The following is a 25,800-nucleotide window of genomic DNA, read 5'->3' on the forward strand; positions in this document are numbered from 1 at the left end:
GTTGACCTCTGCATGACCCTCCAAACCTGTAAAAGTGAAGAAAGGGTCCATGTCAGTTGTGAAAAATTAAGCTTTTTCCATCTACACTTGATACAGACTTCAGTTTTGACTGTGAAATGCAGTGGCAATACTTGAACTTGACTCCAAATGTGTTGGAGACCCATGCAAAGTCATTCAAAACATGGGTTCGATTCCAGGCTCTGGCAAGAGTATATTTAGCCAGCTCGACCTTTGCCTGTACACAGTGATTCTGACTGCCAGAGACCTTTAAATAGGCTGACCAAGTGAAACTAGCCTGGCCTGGTAGGTACGGTGTTCATTTTAGGACATCCTCAGATCTCAGACTCATGTGTCAAACTCAAACAAAAAGGCGTCAAGTCTCAGACCAAAAGTCGCCAGACTCATGCGAAACGGCTTCAGTCTCAGAAAAACCTCTGTCATTCTCAGACAAAACGCCCTCAAACTAAACGCCGTCAGAAACACCTGTCATTCTCTGACAAAAGGCCCTCAAACTAAACGCCGTAATTCTCAGACAAAACGCTCTCAAACCAAACGCCGTCATTCTCAGACAAAATCCTCTCAAACCAAACGCTATCGTTCTCAGACAAAACACATTTACATTTACATTTAGCAGACGCTCTTATCCAGAGCGACTTACAGTAAGTACAGGGACATTCCCCCGAGGCAAGTAGGGTGAAGTGCCTTGCCCAAGGACACAACGTCATCTGACTCGGCCGGGAATCGAACCAGCGACCTTCTGATTACTAGCCCGATTCTGTAACCGCTCAGCCACCTGACTCCCATTTAAACCAAACACTGTCATTCTCAGACAAAACGCTCTCAAACCAAACACCGTCGTTCTCAGACAAAACGCTCTCAAACCAAACATGGATACTACAAACAAACTCCATATACCATGTCATAGAATGTCCTAAACCATGTCCTTATACACCTTATACAGTGTCCTAAAATGAACACTGTATAAGGTGTTCATTTTTGGACATGGTGGGTTTCATGTGACGTCACACAATGGTCGCGGTGCCATCTTAAGGACTGAATTGCAAGACGCCGTCTATCTGCTGTGCTGTCGGCTGTGATAACAGCAAATCTCAAATACATAAATGTACCTTTTACAATGTCCCAAAAAACCCTGAGCGTCGTGAGAAATGGATTGCTGCTATCAAGAGGGATCACTGGACTCCTACAGAACAGAATAAAAAATTGGAGCATGTATAACATTATTCTGACCAGCTAGCTAGCATTATGGTAGCATTAGCTATATCTAATGCTAGCTGTCAAGAATAATCACCCCCTCACCCCCATCACCCTGTGTGACTCCCCAGTCAACACTGCTTAAAACACACTGCTTTTTGCACTGCATTACGAAATTGTATCTTGTACATTTGAAATGTTTTGTAATATTTGTATTTTTATATTGTAAATTACGGCAACTAATATTTTATTTTATTGTATATTTTATTTAATTCTAATTCCACTTAGTACTGCTAGTTTATGTACCCTTAGTATAGATAGTCCACATATTTACATTTTAGGTCCCTATATGTTTATTGTATGCACCTTCCTGCCAAAGCAAATTCCTTGTCTGTTCAAACGTTCATGGCGAATAAATCCCATTCTGATTCTAATGTTGATATAAATGTACTAGTAAGGTTAGTTATGTAAGGTATTTTATTATGAGCTTTCATTGTGACAAGGGGAGTCATTGTTCTGACGGTCTGGCGGAGTGAGTTAGCTAAATAAAGTGAGACGTGCAGTGCCGTCTTGGTTCCGGGGCATTGGAAGCCAGTGTCCTTTTAAAGCCCAAACCTAATTAGCACATAGGCCTACTGTAAATATATATAAAACCCTTGGCTACAGTTATATGGTTGAATTATGTTATGCTACTTGTTGGAGTGGCGTTCGTATGCTAAACTACTTTTCATTTGGTGTCCTGATGTGACTAATATTACAACAGAATCTGATGGCAATTCAGTTCAGTGAAATACACGCTATGTATTGTTAATATCGCTTGATGAACAGACTGCCACTGACCCTTCCTCTGATCAAGAACATTTTCTTCATCTCCAGAATGATACATTTTGGGATCATTAACGCATCCTGATGAGAAGTTGCGGTTGGTTTCACTGCTTTTAAATGCCTAGGGCTTTTTGTGGACGTGGTAAATATAGAGTCAGCAAACATCTAATTTGTCCGGTTTTTACTCTACTTTAGTGGAGTTACGCAGTTCACTTGTCAGTAAATAAGGATCAAAACATAAAGTATCTATCTTATTAAACTATTGTTGCTTTTCGTCGGTGGTAAGGTGTGCTATTTTTGTGCGCGTTTGTAGTATCCATGGCAACCGGAGGACAATGGGTTTACTTTACACGTGTGAACTAGCTTGCAGAAAACAACTATTTTGTATTATATCAAATAGTTTGCTTGCTGTAGGTCTACCAGTTAACAGAAACGACACCATGGTTTTCTCTTTAAAAGCTGCTACTTTAGCTAATTCAGAAAGATAGCCAACAGCTCCCTCATCTAGCTCTGACAACTTTTTTTCTGACAAAGTTTTGTCTGAGACTGAGGGCGTTTTGTCTGAGAATGACGGCGTGTAGTTTGAGGGCGTTTTGTCTGAGAATGACAAAGGTTTTTCTGAGACTGAATCTGTTTCACCTGAGTCTGACGACTTTTGGTCTGAGACTTGACACCTTTTCGTTTGAGTCTGACATATCAGTCTGAGATCTGAGGATGTCCTAAAACAGGGGTTGGGAACCTTTTTTCTGCCAAGGGCCATTTGGATATATATAAAATCATTCGGGGGCCGTACAATATTATCAACTTAAGAATGTGCCTGCTATATTTGGTCAAACATTTAAGTAACTCACCCCTAATGTGATGGCTGGAACTGCTTCTCTTTGGTGAGGTTTGTGATGTTAGCTGGCACGGATGCAGCCTGCTTTGACAAGGGGTGCATCGAACATTTCTTGGGGGTTATCATGATTACGGAAAGGGATCGTATTAGTTTTTATATTGCTACCATTTTTGAGACTGCTTATCGATCTGAGTGTTAATCAGGCGCGGAGCCATACGTTGTAAACATTCGGGGCTTAGTCCAAACCAACAACGTATTCTGGGTTTGATGTGCTAGAAAGGAATTCCACACTTAATGCTCGCACGCAGAGCATTTTTTTGTACATTGGTATGCAACGCTGCGCGCCTTCACGGTCCTCTTCCACATATTAAAATAGTGCTGCTGCCAACGAATAATGCACCTAATAATATGGTTCCTGTAGTGCCATGGCGGGCCGGACCAAATGATTTCGGGCCGGACGTTCCCCACTCCTGTCCTAAAATGAACACCGTAGGTAGGTCGCTTTCTCAGGCAAATGACGAATGAAACAGGCTTGCTTTGAAAAATCCTATATACTGGCTATCTTCAACAGGCTCTTGTCTACAAAAAGCAGTCCTCCCTGACGTTTTTGGAGTAGAATTGAGTGAAATACAGTCACTGCCAGTGAGCGAACCAAGTCTGACTGAGGCTAACGTCAAAACAATGCACTCTCACTCAAATTGCAAGTTCTCCACAAATCCTAAAAATAATAGGACCATCTGGCTTTAACGCACAATTCCCACATATCGAGGCTGCCCTGCTCAACTTTTTGGGGGTAGAATTGACAGAACTGTAAATAAAATGGTGAACATGACGCGACCAAAACATGGCTGCCGCCTAACGGGGCGTTCACACTGCAGCGACGTGATGCGAGCGACAACATGTTTTCCATTCATTTTCAATGGAGCCAGGCGAATTGCTTGTGTGGTGCATTGTGGGTTGCGACGCGATTCAAGTGATTCGAGTTGAGACTTTCTCAACTTTATGCAAATGAGGAGCGATTTTTGCTGGCGAGGGCCAATCGGAGTGTTTTCTTGTTTCTCGTAACGTAGCAACCATGGTAAACTTTTCTAGCTTTCAGCTTCAAGATGGAGGAGAAACTAATCGCTTGTGTGGCTGCATATCCAGCCTGGTTGATACGTCTCTGTATTCGTACAGATATGTTAACAAAGAAAATGAGGCATGGCGCAGGGTTGCCGATGTTGTTGGTGCTCCTTGGTGGGGTTTTTGTTCTTTAAAATGTTGTCTCGTAACATAACGTAACTGTGCTAGCTAGCTCGTTTAGCCCTGTCGGTACAGTACACGACTGGTTACCCTGAGTGCCCGGTAGCATACTGTAACATTTATTCTTTCACCCTGAATAAAATAAAATAAATACATCAATGCTACATATAGCTAGCGTATTGGATTTATTACATCAGGTGTGTATAAGTTGTTTCATCTATATTGTGAGACTGCATTGCACACATATTAGTGTGTGCAATGTATGCACACACTAATATGTAGTATATATTAGTGGCGTTCACGTCCGATAGCATACAGTACTACATTTAATCTTTCACTCTGATTAAAATACAGCCAGAACTAGTGTGTACAGTAGATAACGTCATGCTAAAGCTAGCCAGCGTATCGTATTTTTTCTTAATGTGTGTACAAGTTGTATTTTGATCGATATTGCGAGTATGTAAACCCAAATCTTCACCCATGACGTTATACGAACTACAACAGTGACTTTAGAGAACTACAGCCCTGCATTAATCTGTCTGACACGCCCCCTAGCGTGGTGCACTGTGGGAAGGCGAGCGATGGCAAGTGATTCGCGTCGCTGCAGTGTGAACGCACCGTAAGCCTATGCGGTCTCCCTGGCGTCCGAACTAACTCCAATTACAAAGACTTTCACGACTCAAAATTCTGAGCTGACAGGTTTGTGGGGAATCGCTTTTTCTCCTAAAGGCTGCCCTCCTCAACCGTTTTGGTGAAGAATTCGCCGAGATGCAAAATGATTCACTAATAATATACACAGAGGAAAAAAGCTAGCTACTTTTCGAGTTTGGTTTTCTGTCACTTCAAGCTCACGATCTAAAGGTCTAAAAGTGCTCAAACCTTCACCATAATTCAAGAGTAGTGTACTTTCACAAATCCAATCATTGATTCTAGCTTAAAATGTGTAAAAATAGGTGAAATTACTTACCAAACGTGGCTGCCTCCAACACGGCTATCATGCGATTCCAGTTGAAAACAACAATGGCCGCGATTGGAAGCTAAATGAAACAGGAGCAAGGAGTGAGGGTGGGTTTTTGGTCAGCCCACAATTTCCAGAAAGGATGTGTTTGTGTCTCGCCAAGCTCACGCGTGTCAAGGGGCAGGGTGAGTCTGCGCGCGCTGCGGAGCAATTCAATTTTATTCAATCATATTTTGACATATCAAGGTGAAATTGCGTATGGTACTTCAGAATAATGTAATCTTGAAGCCAATAAGATTTGAAAACTCATCAGTCAAAATTATACTTTATTTATTAACACAAAGGCATTGAAAACATTGAGGCAATGTGGACATTTACATAAATACACCTCTTTCAGCCATTTTGTATTTGATTCATTTCCCCCAAGTAATGTTTTGAAAGACATCAATTATACACATCTGTACAAAATGTCAAGTCAAATGGACCATTGGTTTAAGGGGAGACCAATTTTGATCATATAAATATTTACATCATTAGAAAAGCCCTAAATCTTGTCTTCAAAATGGTATAAACAGTTCAGGTATATTATTTGAAAAAGTCTGCATATTCAGGCAGGAAAGTGTTAAACAGTGTCAAAAATTGACGCGGTGAGAAACAGTTCTGTCAGTGCATGACGTCACAATTGAATTTGACTTGAACATTCTGAACCATTGAAACCCATTCATTTTTTTTAGCACTTTAAACTTTAATACCTTAAAAACGTTAAAAGTTATCAATGAGAAAAGTAATAGCACACTAGAGCAGTTCAGACTTTATCAAATGAAGTTTGAACGGTGTTTCTAGCTTAAACGGTGTGAAAGGAGTAGGCGACGGAAAAAAGTGGGAGAAAAATAAATAAATAATAATAATAATAATAAGTATGCAGAATAAAACCTTCACTATTCAAGCCATCAAAACAATCGTTTCAACTGCTTTCAGCAAACACACACATTTTCTAAAGGAAATGTACCTTCCTAGTTATTTATTTATTGTTTATTTTCGCCCCCCTAAGGATCAGTCAATATTTGGACTACATAGACAACCTAGGTGTCAAAAGTTTTGTATTGGTAGCAATTACGTTGGTTGTATTTTTATTGACTTTCCGTTGAATGGTTTGAGTAGAAATTGCGTTTTTGTGGGAGTCAGTTGGCTGAGCGGTGAGGGAGTCGGGCTAGTAATCCGAAGGTTGCCAGTTCGATTCCCGGTCACGCCAACTGACGTTGTGTCCTTGGGCAAGGCACTTCACCCTACTTGCCTCGGGGGAATGTCCCTGCACTTACTGTAAGTCGCTCTGGATAAGAGCGTCTGCTAAATGACTAAATGTAAATGTAAATGAAAAGTGAAGCTAACGGTGGCTAATTTGCTAGCCACAGTCACTGACGTTACTAACGTCACTACATCACTAACGTCACGAAAACACGCGCGACTACCTGAAGCAGAACATTCGTTTCGCATCTATTAACTTGGGGGATAGCTAGGCTAACTATAGCTTTACTGCAAGGCAGCTGCAGAAACGCCACAAGCAAAGAGGCCAGGGTGATAACTATTTACTCATTTTACTTTGTGATGTGAAACACAATTGTGAAATGTAATGTACAATATTAGCTGATATTATTAAGGAAGTAGGCCCACATCTACTTTCGGAAACGGTAGTCTACTATTTCACTGAAGCATTAGCATCATGACATTAGCCTCTGTTGCCCGGGCAACACATACTACAGTGGTCTATGATGCATCTGTCTGCTAAATGACTAAATGTTTTCAATCGTTAAAATAAACATTACTCACAAATACATTTTCGTTGTAGGATTTATTATGACATTACATTACAAGTAAACGATTTGTGGGTGAAATTATCATTACCTGTGGTTTCAAACCAGTGTTGCTCACTGCAACGCTGTAGCCTACGCGAGACACTACAAAAACATCTACACAGCTGTTTAGGAAGTCAAACGGCGACAGAACATGGTCGGCACTCCCCTTACTTAAATCAAAAGTCTATCTAACTACTAACCTGAACTTCATTGCCACAGCCTAAACTTTGTCAATCTGTTCATGAAAATAATTAATTTCAGCCTAAACCGTACAACGGAATGTTAAATCCAATTCAACCAACGCAATCGCTACCAAGACGAACACAGCAGTAGTCTACTCTACTGTAGTAGTACAATTTACCGGGGCAGCTTCACACAGGGCTATATCGCAGTTTGCGTTGTTATTGACAATGATCGCTACCAGTGAGCTTTTTATGAAAGCGATTTTCCACAAAAAAAATTTCAAGCTTATTTACGTTTTGGGGGGCATATTTTCAGTTAGCAGATGGTACTGTTTGAATCGCGATTCCATCTTCTACTGCCGGTAACGTCGTAGAATAATCTTCAAAGGGGGTTCTTTATTAATTGGGTGTGCTTTGCCTTCGGCAAGGGCACAACCTTTGTTCTCTCACATATATATTATTGGGCTCAAGCCTTCGGCGAGAGCACAACCTTTGTTCTCTCACATATATATTTATTATTTTTATTTATTTTTGCCCCTCTAAGCCTCAGTCAATATTTGGACTACATAGACAACCTAGGTGTCAAAAGTTTTGTCTTCGTAGCGATTGAGTTGCTTGTATTTTAATTTACACTCCGTTGCACAGTTTAGGAGGTTACAACGTTTTTGTGGCAAAAAGTGTCTTCTGTCAACAAAGGGTACTGAGTGCTAGCCTACGTCACTACGTCAGCACACGTTAGCAACGACGCATGGATACAACCTGATAGAGACGTTCTAGCACGCAAATTGGAGCTTGGATTATGAGTGAAAAATGCCAACCCCCAAAATTACCAACCATTGGGCTTTGTTGAGAAAGCAATTTCGAGTGGAACTGCCATCTCGGATTTTTGATTTAGGTCGTGAAAGTCTTTGTAATTTGAGCGAGTGCGGGTCGCCCGTGAGACTGCCTAAGCGGCAGCCATGCAAGCGTCATAGTAGTCTAGTATTTTCGTAATTTTATAGTTCGGTCAATTCTACACCAAAAAACAGAAGGAGGGCAATGTTATACATTTACTTTACATTACATTTAGTCATTTAGCAGACGCTCTTATCCAGAGCGACTTACAGTAAGTACAGGGACATTTCCCCCAAGCAAGTAGGGTGAAGTGCCTTGCCCAAGGACACAACATCATTTAGCACGGCCGGGAATCGAACTGGCAACCTTCAGATTACTAGCCCGATTCCCTAACCGCTCAGCCACCTTGACTCCCTGACGTTATGACGATATGACTATTGTGAAGACAGCCAGATGGTGAGATTTTAATGTAGGTTGATGCAGTGCTTAATTTGTAAAGTGGGAGGTCCTGGAACGTAGAGGGGGGGTGGATCCGGCGACTCAAAATGGGGTTGGGGGTAACGGAACTCCCCCAAAATTGCACTGCGCAGGCATGCAAACAGGTCAGAGGTAAGGTGAGAACGATACGGCTAAAAATCAGAAGGAGGGCAATGTTTTAAAGATATGGCGATTGCGAAGACAGACAGCGGGTCATATTTTTGTGATTTGTGTAAAACTTGGAATTTGAGTGACACCGCGGCTTGTTTTGACATTAGCCTCAGTCAGAGTCGGCTCGCAGTGTGTAGTACTGTCTTCAATGCCACAGCTAAACTTTATGTCAAAAGAAACATTCTCATTTCCGGCCCTTTCAAACAATGAGTGAAATGTGGAGCAACAGCAGCTAGCTTGCCTCTAGCAAACTTATTTTGAATTAGCCATTTCCCCCTACATTAATGTCAAACTTATTTACGTTTTGGGGGGCATATTTTCAGTTAGCAGACGGTACTGTTTGAATCGCGATTCGATCTGAAATATACTGCCAGTGATCGTTGTTACAGTAGCTTGTTTCAAAGGGGGTTCGCAGCTGTTTCAAAGGGGGTTCTTAATGAAATATGCAATATGAGTAGGCTAAATGCTTGAAAATATCACTAGAAGGGAAAAACTTAGAGGACGGACCCACCTGCAACCGACGCAAGCAAGCACACCCTACAATTTCCCCAGAAATTGTACCCTCTCTAGTTTATTTATTGTGAGAATGCTGTTAAGCATTCTCACTATTGTTTTCCTGTTTTTCTTTATTATTATTATTGTTGGAATGCTGCTTCAGCATTCCAAGTATTGTTCTTTGAATCTTTATTCAAGCATTTTCTTCTATTTCTTCCAAGACACCTTTCAGCGCCTTCAAATCTTCAGCTATTAAAACCGTTCAGCTATCAAAAAATTCAGCAGTTTCAGGCAATTCCTGCTATGACTTTTCAGCTTTGTACCTCTTATGCTTGAATTAATATAAATCAATATTCATAATATTTTTAACATGGTTTTCCAATGGAGTTTACTTTCAAATCCTCTCAAACTTCTTAAAACTTCTTCAACTTCCAAATCCTTTTTCTTCCTCAATCTTTCAACTAGAGCCACCATTTAAACTTTAAAATGTTGACAAAACCCTAAACTATTTTTAAATAATTCAGCTTTTTGATATCTATTCAACTTTTTTCAATATCACTGATGATGTTTCATGACTTTTTCAAGCCGTTTCTGAGATTTACATGGGTGTGTACGTGAAACCCTAGAGTGCAGACTGAAACGCTTAGAGCGGAGGGCAGCTTCGGATGTCGTTGAAAAAATATTTCTAGTTTGCCAGCATTGCCACAATTTTCGCTCTTCATGCTTCGTTTTTGGATCAATAGATAGCTAATTTTGTGCTGGTCGTAGACAGTTGTCTGTTGAATCCAACAGATGTACACATTTGTTCAGAGCCCCACGAAAGCGAGACAAAGTCCAACTCTCGCCCCATAGAGACCAATGCAAATCTGGTGACAAAATCGTCAGAGAAAGCAAAAAGAACAAGATTTTGAAACTGCCTGTAGAGTAGTATTTCTGACCACACAGAAATATAAAGGACATCTCTGGTTTCGGCAGAGTCTTGGGTCTCGGAAAATATCCTTATTTTTTGGATTGGACGTATAGTTTTGCGTCTAGGTTAACTTGTTTGAGGTGTGGATTCTAGCGCGTTAGCAATCATAGCTGCACCATCACCTTGGCAATGACAGACACGCACCACTCAGTCTCTCACACAGGTGATTTGTATTAGCTGATTAGTGGAGTCACAAGACGAGCTATTCAGTCAACTCGTCTCATTAAAAGACTAACGCTGCGTTCACACTGCAGCTTTTTTAACGCTCTGCATCGCTTGCCTTCCCACAGTACACCACGCTCGGGGGCGTGTTAGACAAGTTAATACAGAGTTGTAGTTCTCTAAGGTCACTGTTGTAGTCATGGCCAAGCGTGCAGATTTGGGTTCATGTACTCACAATATCGATCAAAATACCACTTTTACACAACATTTATGTAAGTGCAAGATTTTACTAGTGCAAGATTACAGTAGAATACATGTTACGCCACCGGTCACTCAACCAGTCGTTTGTAGGCTGGGCTAGCGAGCTAGCAGTGGCACAGAACAGTCACGTAATGTGACGAGACTGAATTTAAAAGTAGGCTATAAAAACACACTAGGAACAATGACTACATCGGCAACCATGCACCATGCATTATTAGTTTAATGCAATCTTTAAATTCAGGCTCGTCACATTATTAACTTTGTTCTGAACAGAACTGGGTGTGCAGACACATACGAAATGTTTCTCCTCCATCTTGAAATTGTGAAACCTAGAAATGTTTATCATGACCAACGGTTGCTACGTTACAAGAAACAAGAAACCAATCCGATTGGCCAACGCTAGCGTTTTCACGCTCCTCATTTACATAAAGTTGAGAAAATCCAACTTGCAACGCTCCGCTCGCCTTCCCACAATGCCCTACGCGAGCGTCAACACCTGGTTTCATTGAAAATGAATTGGAAGCCGACGCCCCGCGCCGCCCGCTCCGCTGCAGTGTGAACGCACTGTAAGAGCACTATAATTTCAGCTACTAAAACGAATATACTACTTCTACTACTTCTACAGTTTAACAGTTCAGCTTTCAGCTTCTCCCGCATTGTAGGCTATTTAAGCTCTTAGCTTTGTTAGATGATGCAGTTCAGCTTCCACACTGCCTCTTGAAATTCTACTATTTCTTCGATTGCTTCACAACGTTCAAACTTATTCTCCCGCATTGTATTTAAGCACTTAGCTTTGTTAGATGATACAGTTCAGCTTCCACACTGCCTCTTTTGTGTGACTCACACATTTTTGAAATTCATTTCAGCTTTCAGCTTGCGGGTATTTTCGAATTTCTGTAGCCTATTTTCAGCAATTTAAAATTTCAAATATTCAGCCAATTTTGAATTATGACAGTTTGAAATACATTAAAATGTTTGCTCCTTCTTGATTTTTATGAATGAGCAGCCAGCAGTCTTTTTCTGATATTCAACTAAATTGTCAAACAAATTCCTCTAACGTTCATATAGTTTAACTTACAGAAACAAGTTATACCTTAAAATGTAGGAAAGATTGTCCTCTTTCAGCCAATGTAACTACTAAAGAGCTCACATTTACAGATTTTCAGCTATGAGCCTTGAAGCGAGAGCAACCTTTCAAATTATCTCACTAACTTCAATGGAGAGGTGGGTAAAATCAGTCAGAGAAAGCAAGAAGGAACAAGATTTTGAAACTGCAGGTAGAGTCGTCTTTCTGACTGCACAGACATATAAAGAATATCTCTGGTTTCGGCAGAGTCTTGGGTCTCGGAAAATATCCTTATTTTTTGGATTGGACGTACAGTTTTGCGTCTAGGTTAACTTGTTTGAGGTGTGGATTCTAGCTACATTTCTTTTATTCTCTGCCCTCAGCACGTTAGCAATCATAGCGACACCATCACCGTGGCAACGCACCACTCAGTCTCTCACACAGGTGATTGGTGCGTTTACTTGACCATGAGAAACCCGTTTACTAGCAATTGTCGGTTTCGATTACTCCGTTTACATGTGTAATTAGTTATGCGATTACTCAATAAACGCGTCTACATGATTCTTTTTTATTAATCGTTGTATGCTCCACGGACAAAACTTGCACCATCATCCTTCTGCAACAAAGTGTCCCCGTGTCTTCCTGTATTGGCCCTACTGCTGTATGTTTCATTCCATCAACACATTGAATCCTGCTAAGAAAGCCGAGTAAACGCACTCAATGGTAGGCTACATCTGCTACTGCTAATACTATCCCAACTATAATTTCATCTGTTAAAACGATAATATTCTTGTTACGACTAGCTAGCCTACTTCTTCTTCTGTTTAACAGTTCAGCTTTCAGCTTCTCCCGCATTGTAGGCTATTTTAGCTCTTAGCTTTGTTAAGATGATGCAGTTCAGCTTCCACACTGCCTCTTTTGTGTGACAATTTTTTTTTAATTCATTTCAGCTTTCAGCTTGCGGGTATTTTCTCATTTCTCACTTTTATACTTATATAAAAAAAATATTAAGGTTTTTGTGCAAATTATTCTCCCTTTTAAAAGTAATGGTAAATCCTTTCAAATCATTGTTGGAATGCTGCTCCAGCCCCTTTCAAAAATACCTTTCTGTTGCTTTGAAGCTTCAGCTCATAACTTTCTACTAAATTAACTTTTCAGCTTTTTTAGCATGGTCAGCTATCCCCATTCAGGTTTTCAGCATTCTCACTGCTGTTTCGCAGGAATAGCCTTTTATTTTCGCCCCCTAAGGATCAGTCAATATTTGGACTACATAGACAACGGCGGTTTTAAAAAGGTTCGTCTTGGTCTCGATTGCGTTGGTTGTATTTATCTAATTTGCTAGCCACAGTCACTGACGTTACTAACATCACTAACGTCACGAAAACACGCGTGACTACCTGTAGCAGAACATTCGTTTCGCATCTGTTAACTTGGGGGATAGCTAGGCTAACTATAGCTTTACTGCAAGGCAGCTGCAGAAACGCCACAAGCAAAGAGGCCAGGGTGATAACTATTTACTCATTTTACTTTGTGATGTGAAACACAATTATGAAATGTAATGTACAATATTAGCTGATATTATTAAGGAAGTAGGCCCACATCTACTTTCGGAAACGGTAGTCTACTATTTCACTGAAGCATTAGCATCATGACATTAGCCTCTGTTGCCCGAGCAACACATACTACAGTGGTCTCTGATGCATCTGTTTTCAATCGTTAAAATAAACATTCCTCAAACATTTTCGTTGTAGGATTTATTATGACATTACATTACAAGTAAACGATTTGTTGGTGAAATGATCATTACCTGTGGTTTCAAACCAGTGTTGCTCACTGCAAAGCTGTAGCCTACTCGAGACACACTACAAAAACATCTACACAGCTGTTTAGGAAGTCAAACGGCGACAGAACATGTTCGGCACTCCCCTTACTTAAATCAAAAGTCTTTCAATAGGTGAAACTATCTGACTACTAACCTGAACTTCATTGCCACAGCCTAAACTTTGTCAATCTGTTCATGAAAATAATTAATTTCAGCCTAAACCGCACAATGGAACGTTAAATCAAATTCAACCAACGCAATCGCTACCAAGACGAACACAGCAGTAGTCTAGTACTCAAATCAAATCAAATTTATTTGTATAGCCCTTTTTACACGCAAGCATGTCACAGAGGGCTTCACATATGCCCATAGAACTGCCCCTCAACCAACCTAAACCCTCAAGGAAGACAAGGAAAAACTCCCAAAAAACTCTCAACAGGAGAAAAATGGAAGAAACCTTGGGAGGAGTACTGTACTGTAACTAGTAGTACAATTTACCGGGGAAGCTTCTCCACACAGGGTTATATCGCATTTTGTGTTGTTACTCACAATGATCGCTACCAGTGAGCTTTTTATGAATTTACGTTTTGGGGGGCATATTTTCAGTTAGCAGATGGTACTGTTTGAATGGCAATTCCAGCTTCTACTGCCGGTAACGTCGTAGAATAATCTTCAAAGGGGGTTCTTTATTAATGAATGAATGCAATATGAGTAGGCTAAATGCCTGAAAATATCACGAGAAGGGAAAAACTTAAAAGGACGTTTAAGTCATAGAGATTAGGTCAATTTTTACACCAGTCTGCCAAATGTATTCGTTTTGATTCAGCTATGAGGCTGCCTCTTGCAGGGGAAATGAGAAGACATCTATTTCATTCTACACTTAACTCGTATTTTCAGTTGTAAATGAGCAGCAAAAAAAAGATGCTTTTAAATCTATGTAAACTTTATAAATAAGTATGCATTTTTATATAAAATATACATAAATATCAGTTGTAAAAATGTCATTCAAAAACGGACCCCTGTGCAACCAACGCAAGCAAGCACACCCTACAATTTCCCCAGAAATTGTACCCTCTCTAGTTATATATTAAATTTGCATGAGGTTTGCTAGTCAGACTATTGCTACATTGCTGCAAACAACATGTTGTAGGTTGGTTGTTCTCCTGTCTCCCCAATTTTTTGGGTCACCAGACGTCACTGGTTCTAACATAATTTCAGTGGTTAGTCAACTACAAATTCCTGTGCATTTACCAGGGAAAGTACAGTTCAATTAAAGTCTCTCAACTACAGTGCAACAATGGCTTTTCAACTAGAATATAGTACATTGCAGCAAAAAACACGCATAACTTTAATGCATGTCTAAGAGTCAAACAATTTTACAGCTACAGAACAAAATCATATCCTTACCAGCCATGCGGTTTTTCTTAAAGTAAATGAATATCCTTACCCCACCATGCCAGTATAATAAGAGACTGGTTATTGCAACTCCAGATTAAAAGAAAATTGAGCCTTATGTCTGTTAAATTGACATTAGACTAAATGTAGACTAAAATGAGTTGATTTTTGGTTCATGAGCTAGTTCCCTAGGAAGCGTATAGGGATTTTGTTACAATTGATTAGGTAACGAAAGTATGTTCAAGGTATTTCATTATTTTCTTTATATGTACTTTGAATAATATATTTTTTATTAAAAACTTAATGGAGGTGTGCCAGTTCCCTGAAACTTTTTAGCAGGGTAGTTTTTGTAGTCTGTTAATAAGTTGTAGTATGCTTCATTGTTAATCTTGAGAATCTTAACATTTCTGTTAAATGGTGTTTGATTATATAAATGTGTAACTGGAGAAGGAACAGAGAATACCAATTGCAAGATCAACCCCTGCTTTTATTTGATCTTTTGTCATTCCTTTTTTTACGAATTTAACAAAAGTTACTTATCTTTGGGAAGTCAAAAATAAATGGCATAAATGACATTCTTTCTCAATTGCAGTTACTGTATGATTGACTGTCTGCTTCAGAAGAACCAAATACATAGCATCTAACTATCATGCTGTACCATATTGAATTGGTTTGCATGATTACATTATTTTGAATTGTATTGCCTTGAATTGCATTGTGTCAAATCGCACTGCATCGCAATAAGGGTGAATAATTTTGTATCGCATTAGTTGTTGCTTCATATGCATCATTAATGTATCGAATCGGCAATGCATTGAGATTTGTATCGCATCAGCCTCAGATATGGAGATGCACATCTCTACAGATTTTTCTCCTGTCATATTCTTATAAGGATTTTGAAGTTGACGCCTGTACTATAAACAAGCCTCATGGATAACTTTTTATGTGAATAACTTTTCCTTCAACCAAAACCTTTATCAGTAAGATCACCCAAATAATAAGTCTACAGCGTGCCAACAATCTATTTATTTCTTGCTTTGACACAGTGAAATTTGTCTTTTGTTTATACCCTAGACCTTGCAGAAAGCGACCTGCCCTACACCCAAGCCATAATCGGTGGTGGGCGAGAGAACTACACTGGGAAGGAGGTGCTCATCCTAGGGGGTGGAGATGGAGGTATCCTCGCTGAGGTCCTCAAACTGAAGCCAAAGATGATAACCATGTTGGAGATATCCTTTCAACAGGAAGCTGAATCTTTGTTGACAACAAGTGCTCAATTTAGGGAGGTCTGGAAGGAACATCCTACAGCCAAAAAGTCACAAGAGGAAATTAGTAAAATGGATAGTTTTCCTGTTTATTTGATCAAAATAATCAATATAAATAATAACACATACACATATGTTCAATGGTATACACTGGAGATCAAAATTAGGGAACAATTTATAAACAGTAGATTATTTTCTGAAATATTGTTAATCTTCATTGCTCAAAAGTTTAACGAATATTAGCTGTGGGTACAACACAGTTCTACATGCATGTTTTACAAAATAACTAAGGCATTTCACCAAAAACCTTTATTTTATGGGGAAAACAGTGATCAAAATGAGAGAACAACAACCATTGGAGCTCCAAATAGACCCTTTCTGTGAATGACTTCAGCACATCTGAGGCCGCTGGACATCACTAGTTTCTCCCTCTGCTCTGATGTGATCTTGGTCCACTCTTCTTCCAGTGTCTTCCACAGTTCAGTAAATGTAGTGAGTTTCTTAGCCATAACTTTGTCGCCAAGGAATTTCCAGAGATTTTCAATAGGGTTTAGATCAGAACTCTGGGCCGACTTTTTTCATAATTAATATTTTCTTATTTTCAATTAACTGCTTTACCAGCGATGGAGGAAGTACTGAAGTTTAGTACTTCAGTAGAAGTACAAGTACCCAGGACAGTATATACTTAAGTAAACGTAAAAGTACTACATCAACAATCCTACTTAAGTAAAAGTCAAAAGTACTCACGCAATGGGTTGTCTCAATGTCTAGGCTGTGCCATTTTGATAAAGAATGCAGATATAGCTACTGGTAATACTTATGCCTCTACAGATGTCACTACTAGTAATATTTATAAGCAACAACATGTGTTTATTGGAAAGGTTTGTGTACTTATTGTGCTTACCCTGTGTAATACTGTTCACACTCTAACCTACAATTCTGCGGATGACAAGTTATCTACCAGGGATTATCTGCTAAATGAAATTTTGCAGATAATCCCTTTCAAATTGAACACTTGCCAATTAAATAACCATTTAAATTACTTACCCAACTTCAGCAAGTCCTCATTGCTTGTCCACGATGTGCGAAACTTCGGAAGTAAAATTGCTGCAGCAATGAGCTCAGGGTCAGCAAGCATGTCTCCAAACTGCCGCTGTATTCCTTCTTGAAGGGCAGTAATCAGTGGCTGGCAGAACTTGGATGATGTTTTGAGGCGGTCAAACTTCACAGTTAGGAGGGGGCACCAGCCCACTATAACCTTTGCATTTCCCCTGCAAGAGGCAGCCTCATAGCTGAATCAAAACGAATACATTTGGCAGACCGGTGTAAAAATGGACTTAATCTCTATGACTTAAACGTCCTTTTAAGTTTTTCCCTTCTCGTAATATTTTCAGGCATTTAGCCTACTCATTGCATTCATTCATTAATAAAGAACCCCCTTTGAAGATTTTTCTACTACATTACCGGCAGTAGAAGATGGAATCGCGATTCAAACAGTACCATCTGCTAACTGAAAATATGCCCCCCAAAACGTAAATAAGCTTGACATTTATTTAGTGGAAAATCGCTTTCATAAAAAGCTCACTGGTAGCGATCATTTTCAGTAACAAAGCAAAATGCGATATAGCCCTGTGTGGAGAAGCTGCCCCGGTAAATTGTACTACTACAGTACAGTACTAGACTACTGCTGTGTTCGTCTTGGTAGCGATTGCGTTGGTTGAATTGGATTTAACGTTCCGTTGTACGGTTTAGGCTGAAATTAATTATTTTCATGAACAGATTGACAAAGTTTAGGCTGTGGCAATGAAGTTAAGATTAGTAGTTAGATAGACTTTTGATTTAAGTAAGGGGAGTGCTGAACATGTTCTGTCGCCGTTTGACTTCCTACAGCTGTGTAGATGTTTTTGTAGTGTCTCGCGTAGGCTACAGCGTTGCAGTGAGTAACACTGTTTTGAAACCACAGGTAATGATAATTTCACCCACAAATCGTTTACTTGTAATGTTATGTCATAATAAATCCTACAACGAAAATGTATTTGTGAGGAATGTTTATTTTAACGATTGAAAACAGATGCATCATACACCACTGTAGTATGTGTTGCCCGGGCAACAGAGGCTAATGTCATGATGCTAATGCTTCAGTGAAATAGTAGACTACCGTTTCCGAAAGTAGATGTGGGCCTACTTCCTTAATAATATCAGCTAATATTGTACATTAGATTTGACAATTGTGTTTCACATAACAAAGTAAAATTAGCAAATAGTTATCACCCTGGCCTCTTTGCTTGTGGCGTTTCTGCAGCTGCCTTGCAGTAAAGCAATAGTTAGCCTAGCTATCCCCCAAGTTAACAGATGCAAAACGAATGTTCTGCTACAGGTAGTTACGCGTTTTCGTGACGTCAGTGACTGTGGCTATCAAATTAGCCACCGTTACTTCACTTTTCACCACAAAAACGCAATTTCTACTTAAACCATGCAACGGAACGTAAATAAAATACAACCAACGCAATCGCTACCAATACGAAACTTTTGACACCTAGGTTGTCCAAATATTGACTGATCCTTAGGGGTGTGAAAATAAACAATTAATAAATAACTAGGAAGGTACATTTCCTGAAGAAAATGTTTGTGTTTGCTGAAAGCAGTTGAAACGATTGTTTTGATGGCTTGAATAGTGAAGAAGGTTTTACAAAAATGTGCTTTAAAAACAAAATGGTGAGAAAGTGTTAAAAGTATATCTGTCATTGTTATGCATTGCGATATTTTCTTACTGTTGAAAATGGAGAAAGTTGCCCGTAGTTGTTTTGTTTGTTTGAGAGAAACGAGTTGTCACGCGTTGCACACAACACACAAGCAGACATAGCCTACCGAGAGAGAACCCCCAAGTAGATTTCTAAAATCAGCATCAAATGAATTCTCGAAGTTGAAAAGCACAGGGAGTTGTTGTATGTCAGCAACAATTTTACAAGGACAACGTAGATAAGGATCAATGCTGGGATATAGCCAATGCCATGTTTATGTACCATATCAGCGTAAAGGAAAGCTCAGAGTAGCTGAAAGGCTTGGTGACCAGCGCGGAGAAATGCGCGAACAGCTTTTGCTCAGTCGTAGCCGATCGTGGCGCTGCGCGTCCAGGCGCTTCGCAGCCAGTGTGTCCCAGGCGTTTGGCTGTTCGTGACGGTCAGCTATTACAGTCTTGAGCCTCGATTTTTGCAGATTTCTGTGAAACCTGCTAAAATAAAAACGATCTAGCTAGATTATGTACACTTTAAGCTCAATGTACATACCTTGTTTGGCCAGTTTGGTCGATTGTGGAAAAGAAGTCAAACTGTTTTTAGTTATGGAGAGCCATCGCGCTAGCTCGACTATAGGAGAGAATAACAGAAATTTAGCTAGAATCCACACCTCAAACAAGTTAACCTAGACGCAAAACTATAAGTCCAATCCAAAAAATAAGGATTTTTTTCCGAGACCCAAGACTCCAAGATATGGAAACCAGATATCCCTTATATGTCTGTGCGGTCAGAAATACGACTCTACCGGCAGTTTCAAAAACGTGTACCCAATTCTGCTTTCATGGTGCGTGTCTGTTTGGTTGCCACGGTGATGGCGCAGCTGTGATAGCTAACGAGCTAGGCAGAGAGAGAAAAACGAACATTTACCTAGCATCCACACCTCAAACAAGTTGACCTAGACGCAAAACTACACATCAAATCCATAAAATGAGGACATTTTCCGAGACCCAAGACTCTGCTGAAACTAGAGATGTCCTGTCTGTGCGGTCAGAAGTATGTCTCTACTGGCAGTTTCGAAATCGTCTTCCTTCTTTCTTTCTCTGACGGATTTTATCCACCTCTCCATTGAAGTTAGTGAGAGAATTTGAAAGGCTGCTCTCGCTTCAAGGCTCATAGCTGAAAATCTGTAAATGTGAGCTCTTTAGTAGTTACATTGGCTGAAAGAGGACAATTACTCCTACATTTTAAGGTATAACTTGTTTCTGTAAATTAAACTATATGAAAGTTAGAGGAATTTGTTTGACAATTTAGTTGAATATCAGAAAAAGAGCAGGCAGCAGTGTGCCACTCTGCTTGCTGCTCATTCATAAAAATCAAGCTTTTTAATGATTTGAAAGGATTTACCTTTACTTTTAAGGGGAGAATAATTTGCACAAAAACCTTAATATATAAAAAAAGTATAAAAGTGAGAAATTAGAAAAGTCATAGCACACATCTCCTGAAGGAGCTGAACGTTCTGATTCCAAAATTGTAGGAATCGGTGAAAGTATGCAGGACTAGTTAAAGGACAAAATGGCGGAAGAACTAAGAAGTTGGAACTAGAAAGTGCATTTCCTGCAGAAAATGCATTGGAATGCTGAAAGATGAATTATTTGTTTTTAAATTGCTGAAAATAGGCTACAGAAATTAGAAAATACCCGCAAGCTGAAAGCTGAATGCTGAAGCAGCATTCCAACAATTACCATAGCTATGCAGATGACACCCAGGTCTATATTTCTGTAACACCCAGAAATTACAGTTCTATAGATTGTTTGGTAAATTGCATTGCTGATATAAATGTGTGGATGCCACATAACCTTCTTCATCTCAACTAAGAAAAAATTGATACATTTTAAATTACCAATTTTAAAAACTACTTGAAAATTACAAAATACACAACAACAAAATACTCATCCACAACAAAACTACTCTATTGAGTAGTTTTGTTGAGTATTTTGTAGTTTTCAAGTAGTTTTTAAAATTGGTAATTGGGTGTGCTTTGCCTTCGGCAAGGGCACAACCTTTGTTCTCTCACATATATATTATTATTTATTTTTTTATTTCTTTTTGCCCCCCTAAAACTCAGTCAATATTTGGCCTACATAGACAACGTAAGTGTCAAAAGTTTCGTCTTGGTAGCGATTGAGTTGCTTCTATTGGAATTTACGTTCCGTTGCATGGTTTAGGCTTAAGTTAAGTTTTTGTGGCGAAAAGTGAAGCTAACGGTGGCTAATTTGCTAGCCACAGTCATTGACGTTACTAACGTCACTGCGTCACTAACGTCACGAAAACACGCGTGACTACCTTTGGCAGAACATTCGTTTCGCATCTATTAACTTGGGGGATAGCTAGGCTAACTATAGTTTTACTGCAAATGCAAATGTAAATGACTAAATGTACTGCAAGGCAGCTGCAGAAACGCCACAAGAAAAGAGGCCAGGGTGATAACTATTTACTTATTTTACTTTGTGATATGACACACAATTGTGATGTGTAATGTACAATATAAGTTGATATTATTAAGGAAGTACATCTACTTTCGGAAACAGTAGTCTACTATTTCACTGAAGTATTAGCATCACGACATTAGCCTCTGTTGCCCGGGCAACACATACTACAGTGGTCTATGATGCATCTGTTTTCAATCGTTAAATTAAACATTCCTCACAAATACATTTTCGTAGTAGGATTTATTATGACATTAGATTACAAGTAAACGATTTGTGGGTGAAATTATCATTACCTGTGGTTTCAAACTAGTGTAACTCACTGCAACATTGTAGCCTACGCGAGACACTACAAAAACATCTACACAGCTGTTTAGGAAGTAAAACGGCGACAGAACATGTTCGGCACCCCCCTTACTTAAATCAAAAGTCTAACTACTAACCTGAACTTCATTGCCACAGCCTAAACTTTGTCAATCTGTTCATGAAAATAATTAATTTCAGCCTAAACCGTACAACGGAACGTTAATTCAAATTCAACCAACGCAATCGCTACCAAGACGAACACAGCAGTAGTCTAGTACTGTACCGTAGTAGTACAATTTACCGGGCAGCTTCTCCACACAGGGCTATATCGCATTTTGCGTTGTTACTGACAATGATCACTACCAGTGAGCTTTTATGAATGAGCGATTTTCCACTAAATAAATGTCAAGCTTATTTACGTTTTGGGGGCCATATTTTCAGCTAGCAGGTGGTACTGTTTGAATCGCGATTCCATCTTCTACTGCCGGTAACGTCGTAGAATAATCTTCAAAGGTTTTTTTTTATTAATGAATGAATGCAATGAGTAGGCTAAATGCCTGAAAATATCACGAGAAAGGAAAAACATAAAAGGACGTTTAAGTCATAGAGATTAGGTCAATTTTTACACCGGTCTGCCAAATTTATTCGTTTTGATCCAACGATGAGGCTGTCTCTTGCAGGGGAAATGAGAAGACATCATATTTCATTCTACACTTCACTCGTATTTTGAGTTGTAAATGAGCAGCAAAAAAAAGATGCTTTTAAATCTATGTGATCTTTATAAATAATAAGTAGGCCCTATGCATTTTTATATAAAATATACAGACCCCTGTGCAACCGACGCAAGCAAGCACACCCTACAATTTCCCCAGAAATTGTACCCTCTCTAGTTTAAAATGTACTTGATTACGTTTTGAAGGGAGTATTGTATTTCGCTACATTACATATCCCATCCGTTTTATGATGATCCGGTACGGACAAAAACCCTGAAAACAATCGGTTTTACGTAGCTCAAGTTGCTACAGCCAGCAGGTAACGCAGCCTGGCAACTGCAGTGCTACACTCTCGGGGTATGAACATGGTGGAGGCTCATGAACATGCCCCCAGAGTGTAGCTCTGTAGCTACCTGGCTGTGTTAGCTGTTGGCTGCAGCAATTTTACAAGTATTAGACATTAAGCGCCCAGCCTGCCATCAGTATTTTTTTCTGAAATGTCCCTGACAGCAAGATTTTAGTTATATTTGGGTCATTTATGGAGTCAAACAGTGTTGTGCACGTTCATACCTCTCATGAACTAGTTCAAAGTTCAATTCATACATGTAAATATGAATCATTCACATTCATAGTTCACCATTTAAATTCTGAACTTGTTCATAGTTCAGTTCATTTCATAGTTTTAAAGTGTGTGTTTACTGTGTGTAAAAATCCTGCAAAAAATAATAAGGTGCATCAGATCAGATGTAGTCGCTGAGTCTGCGTCTCTGCTTTCACTTGCCAACAGACAGAGAGCTGTTGTCTTGGAAATATGTTGCTTGTTTGGTCAACGTGTGTGCGATGAATCATGGGTAACGTAGTGTCGAGTTAGTTGGTTTAGGTTAGGCTACATAGTGAAAAGTTTATGGGCACTGAGCAACGACATGGTGCAAGCATTCAATTTAGACAGCGTCTCTCCTCAGGAAAACTGCAAAAGGAAAAATGAATCAATATCAAAATATTATATATCCATCCATCCATCATCTTCCGCTTATCCGGGGGTCGGGTCGCGGGGGCAGCAACCTAAGCAAGGAGGCCCAGACATCCCTCTCCCCGGCCACTTCCACCAGCTCTTCCTGGGGGACCCCGAGGCGTTCCCAGGCCAGCCGAGAGACATAGTCCCTCCAGCGTGTCCTGGGTCTTCCCAGGGGCCTCTTCCCAGTGGGACGTGCCCAGAACACCTCACCAGGGAGGCGTCCAGGAGGCATCCTTATCGTTACATTACATTTAGTCATTTAGCAGACGCTCTTATCCAGAGCGACTTACAGTAAGTACGGGGACATTCCCCCGAGGCAAGTAGGGTGAAGTCCCTTGCCCAAGGACACAACGTCAGGCATGACCGGGAATCGAACTGGCAACCTTCGGATTACTAGCCCGATTCCCTCACCGCTCAGCCAACTGACTCCCTTATCAGATGCCTGAGCCACCTCAACTGGCCCCTCTCGACGCGGAGGAGCAGCGGTTCTACTCTGAGCCCCTCCCGGATGACCAAGCTTCTCACCCTATCTCTAAGGGAGAGCCCGGACACCCTGCGGAGAAAACTCATTTCGCGATCTCGTTCTTTCGGTCACTACCCACAGTTCGTGACCATAGGTGAGGGTAGGAACGAGGATCGACTGGTAAATAGAGAGCTTCGCCTTTCGACTCAGCTCCTTCTTCACCACGACGGACCGATGCAGAGCCCGCATCACTGCGGACGCCGCACCGATCCGCCTGTCGTTCTCACGCTCCTCACTCGTGAACAAGACCCCGAGATACTTGAACTCCTCCGCTTGCGACAAGATCTCCTCCCCGACCCGGAGATTGCACTCTTTCACTTTTCCGGTCGATAACCATGGCCTCAGATTTGGAGGTGCTGATTCCCATCCCAGCCGCTTCACATTCGGTTGCGAACCGCTCCAGTGAGAGCTGAAGGTCACGGCCCGATGAAGCCAACAGGACCACATCATCTGCAAAAAGCAGCGACCCGATCCTGAGGTCACCAAACCGGACTCCCTCAACGCCCTGGCTGCGCCTAGAAATTCTGTCCATATAAGTTATGAACAGAATCGGTGACAAAGGGCAGCCCTGGCGGAGTCCAACCCTCCCCGGGAATAAGTTCAACTTACTACCGGCAATGCGGACCAAACTCTGGCACACAGGGACCGAACAGCCCCGATCAGGGAGTCCGGTACCCTGTACTCCCGGAGCACCCCCCACATGAGCCCCCGAGGGACGCGGTCGAACGCCTTTTCCAAATCCACAAAACGTGTAGACTGGTTGGGCGAACTCCCATGCACCCTCCAGAACCCTGCCGAGGGTATAGAGCTGGTCCACAGTTCCACGGCCAGGACGAAAACCACATTGCTCCTCCTGAATCCGAGGTTCGACAATCCGACGGACCCTCCTCTCCAGAACCCCTGAATAGACTTTCCCAGGGAGGCTGAGGAGTGTGATCCCCCTAAAGTTGGAGCACACCCTCCAGTCCCCATTTTTAAAGAGGGGAACCACCATACACACCACATATATAATGTACTGCTTCTCAGTACATTATATACGTGTGAAATTAGTTCCTGAAAGCAAGGGCAAAGCGCGAAAACTTTGTCGCACTGAAATGTGGAGTTAGACCGTTGAACAGTTTCTCTACCGTTTTCAGCTCAGGTTTTGTATAGGCGGGGCAAAAACCCAACCTATCTAGGTCACAGCGACCTATCCATATCAGATCACAGACAGTTGCATTCTGTTCCTCAGCTGGTACGATGCAAACACAAAGTAATTAACACATAAAACACTCAGAGACTACAGGTAGGTCTGTTCTGATACTTCTACTACGCTCTCAACGAAGGCAGTCGCATTTTCTTTCCCTCTCCTCCCCCTGACCTTCCCTGCTTGCTTCCCTGCTTGGCTTCTATCGTATTGTCTAGTTATTCACGGAGAAATGCTCTGAAGTTTCAATCATTTGGATAGTTTTTGAAGATATTACTCAAAATCAAATACTACAAAAAGGAACAACCTGAGAGGACTGAAGCCCAAGGAAGACAGAAGTATTTTTGGCTGCCCTCCAAGACTGACCACAGGCAAGCCAACTAAAGCTTGTTCCCTGTAGAACTATGGCTTGTAATGACTGCAAACAACTTACTCAGAGGATAGTCGAACTGGAGCTAAGAGTCAGAACCCTCTTAGATATCAGAGAGACCGAAGACTTCATAGATTCCATGCTACCTAGCCCGGAGGCTAAGCTACCTGCCAATGAGCCACCCTTGGAACCAGCTTTCTCTCCACCGGCCGTTGGACCGGATGAGTCATGGCCTGCTCTCGGCGCTAAACCAAAGAGGCCTAGTGCCGCTTCTACCTTCATCAGAGATGGGACTGTCACCAAGGATAAACAGCAAAAAAAGCGAGGCAGAAACTCTTCCCGCATCACCTCTCCTCCTGTCACACTCAGAAACAGTTTTGAACCACTGGGAACTTTCTCTCCCTTGTGTGTGGAATCCAAGGCGAAGAGGCACAGGAG

General features: G+C 40.8%; 1 protein-coding gene across 1 annotated transcript in view; it reads left to right on the plus strand.

Annotated features, from left to right (window-relative positions):
* The window catches only part of sms (spermine synthase), a 112,220-nt gene that overhangs the window by 45,052 nt on the left and 41,368 nt on the right, over nt 1-25,800 (plus strand). The window contains exon 6 of the mRNA XM_067257023.1: nt 15,838-15,992. Within this exon, the coding sequence (XP_067113124.1) occupies nt 15,838-15,992 (155 nt within the window). The remainder of the gene's footprint in view (nt 1-15,837; nt 15,993-25,800) is intronic.

The sequence above is a fragment of the Osmerus mordax genome, chromosome 19, assembly GCF_038355195.1.
Source record: "Osmerus mordax isolate fOsmMor3 chromosome 19, fOsmMor3.pri, whole genome shotgun sequence".
In the NCBI taxonomy this organism is placed as follows: Eukaryota; Metazoa; Chordata; class Actinopteri; order Osmeriformes; family Osmeridae; genus Osmerus; species Osmerus mordax.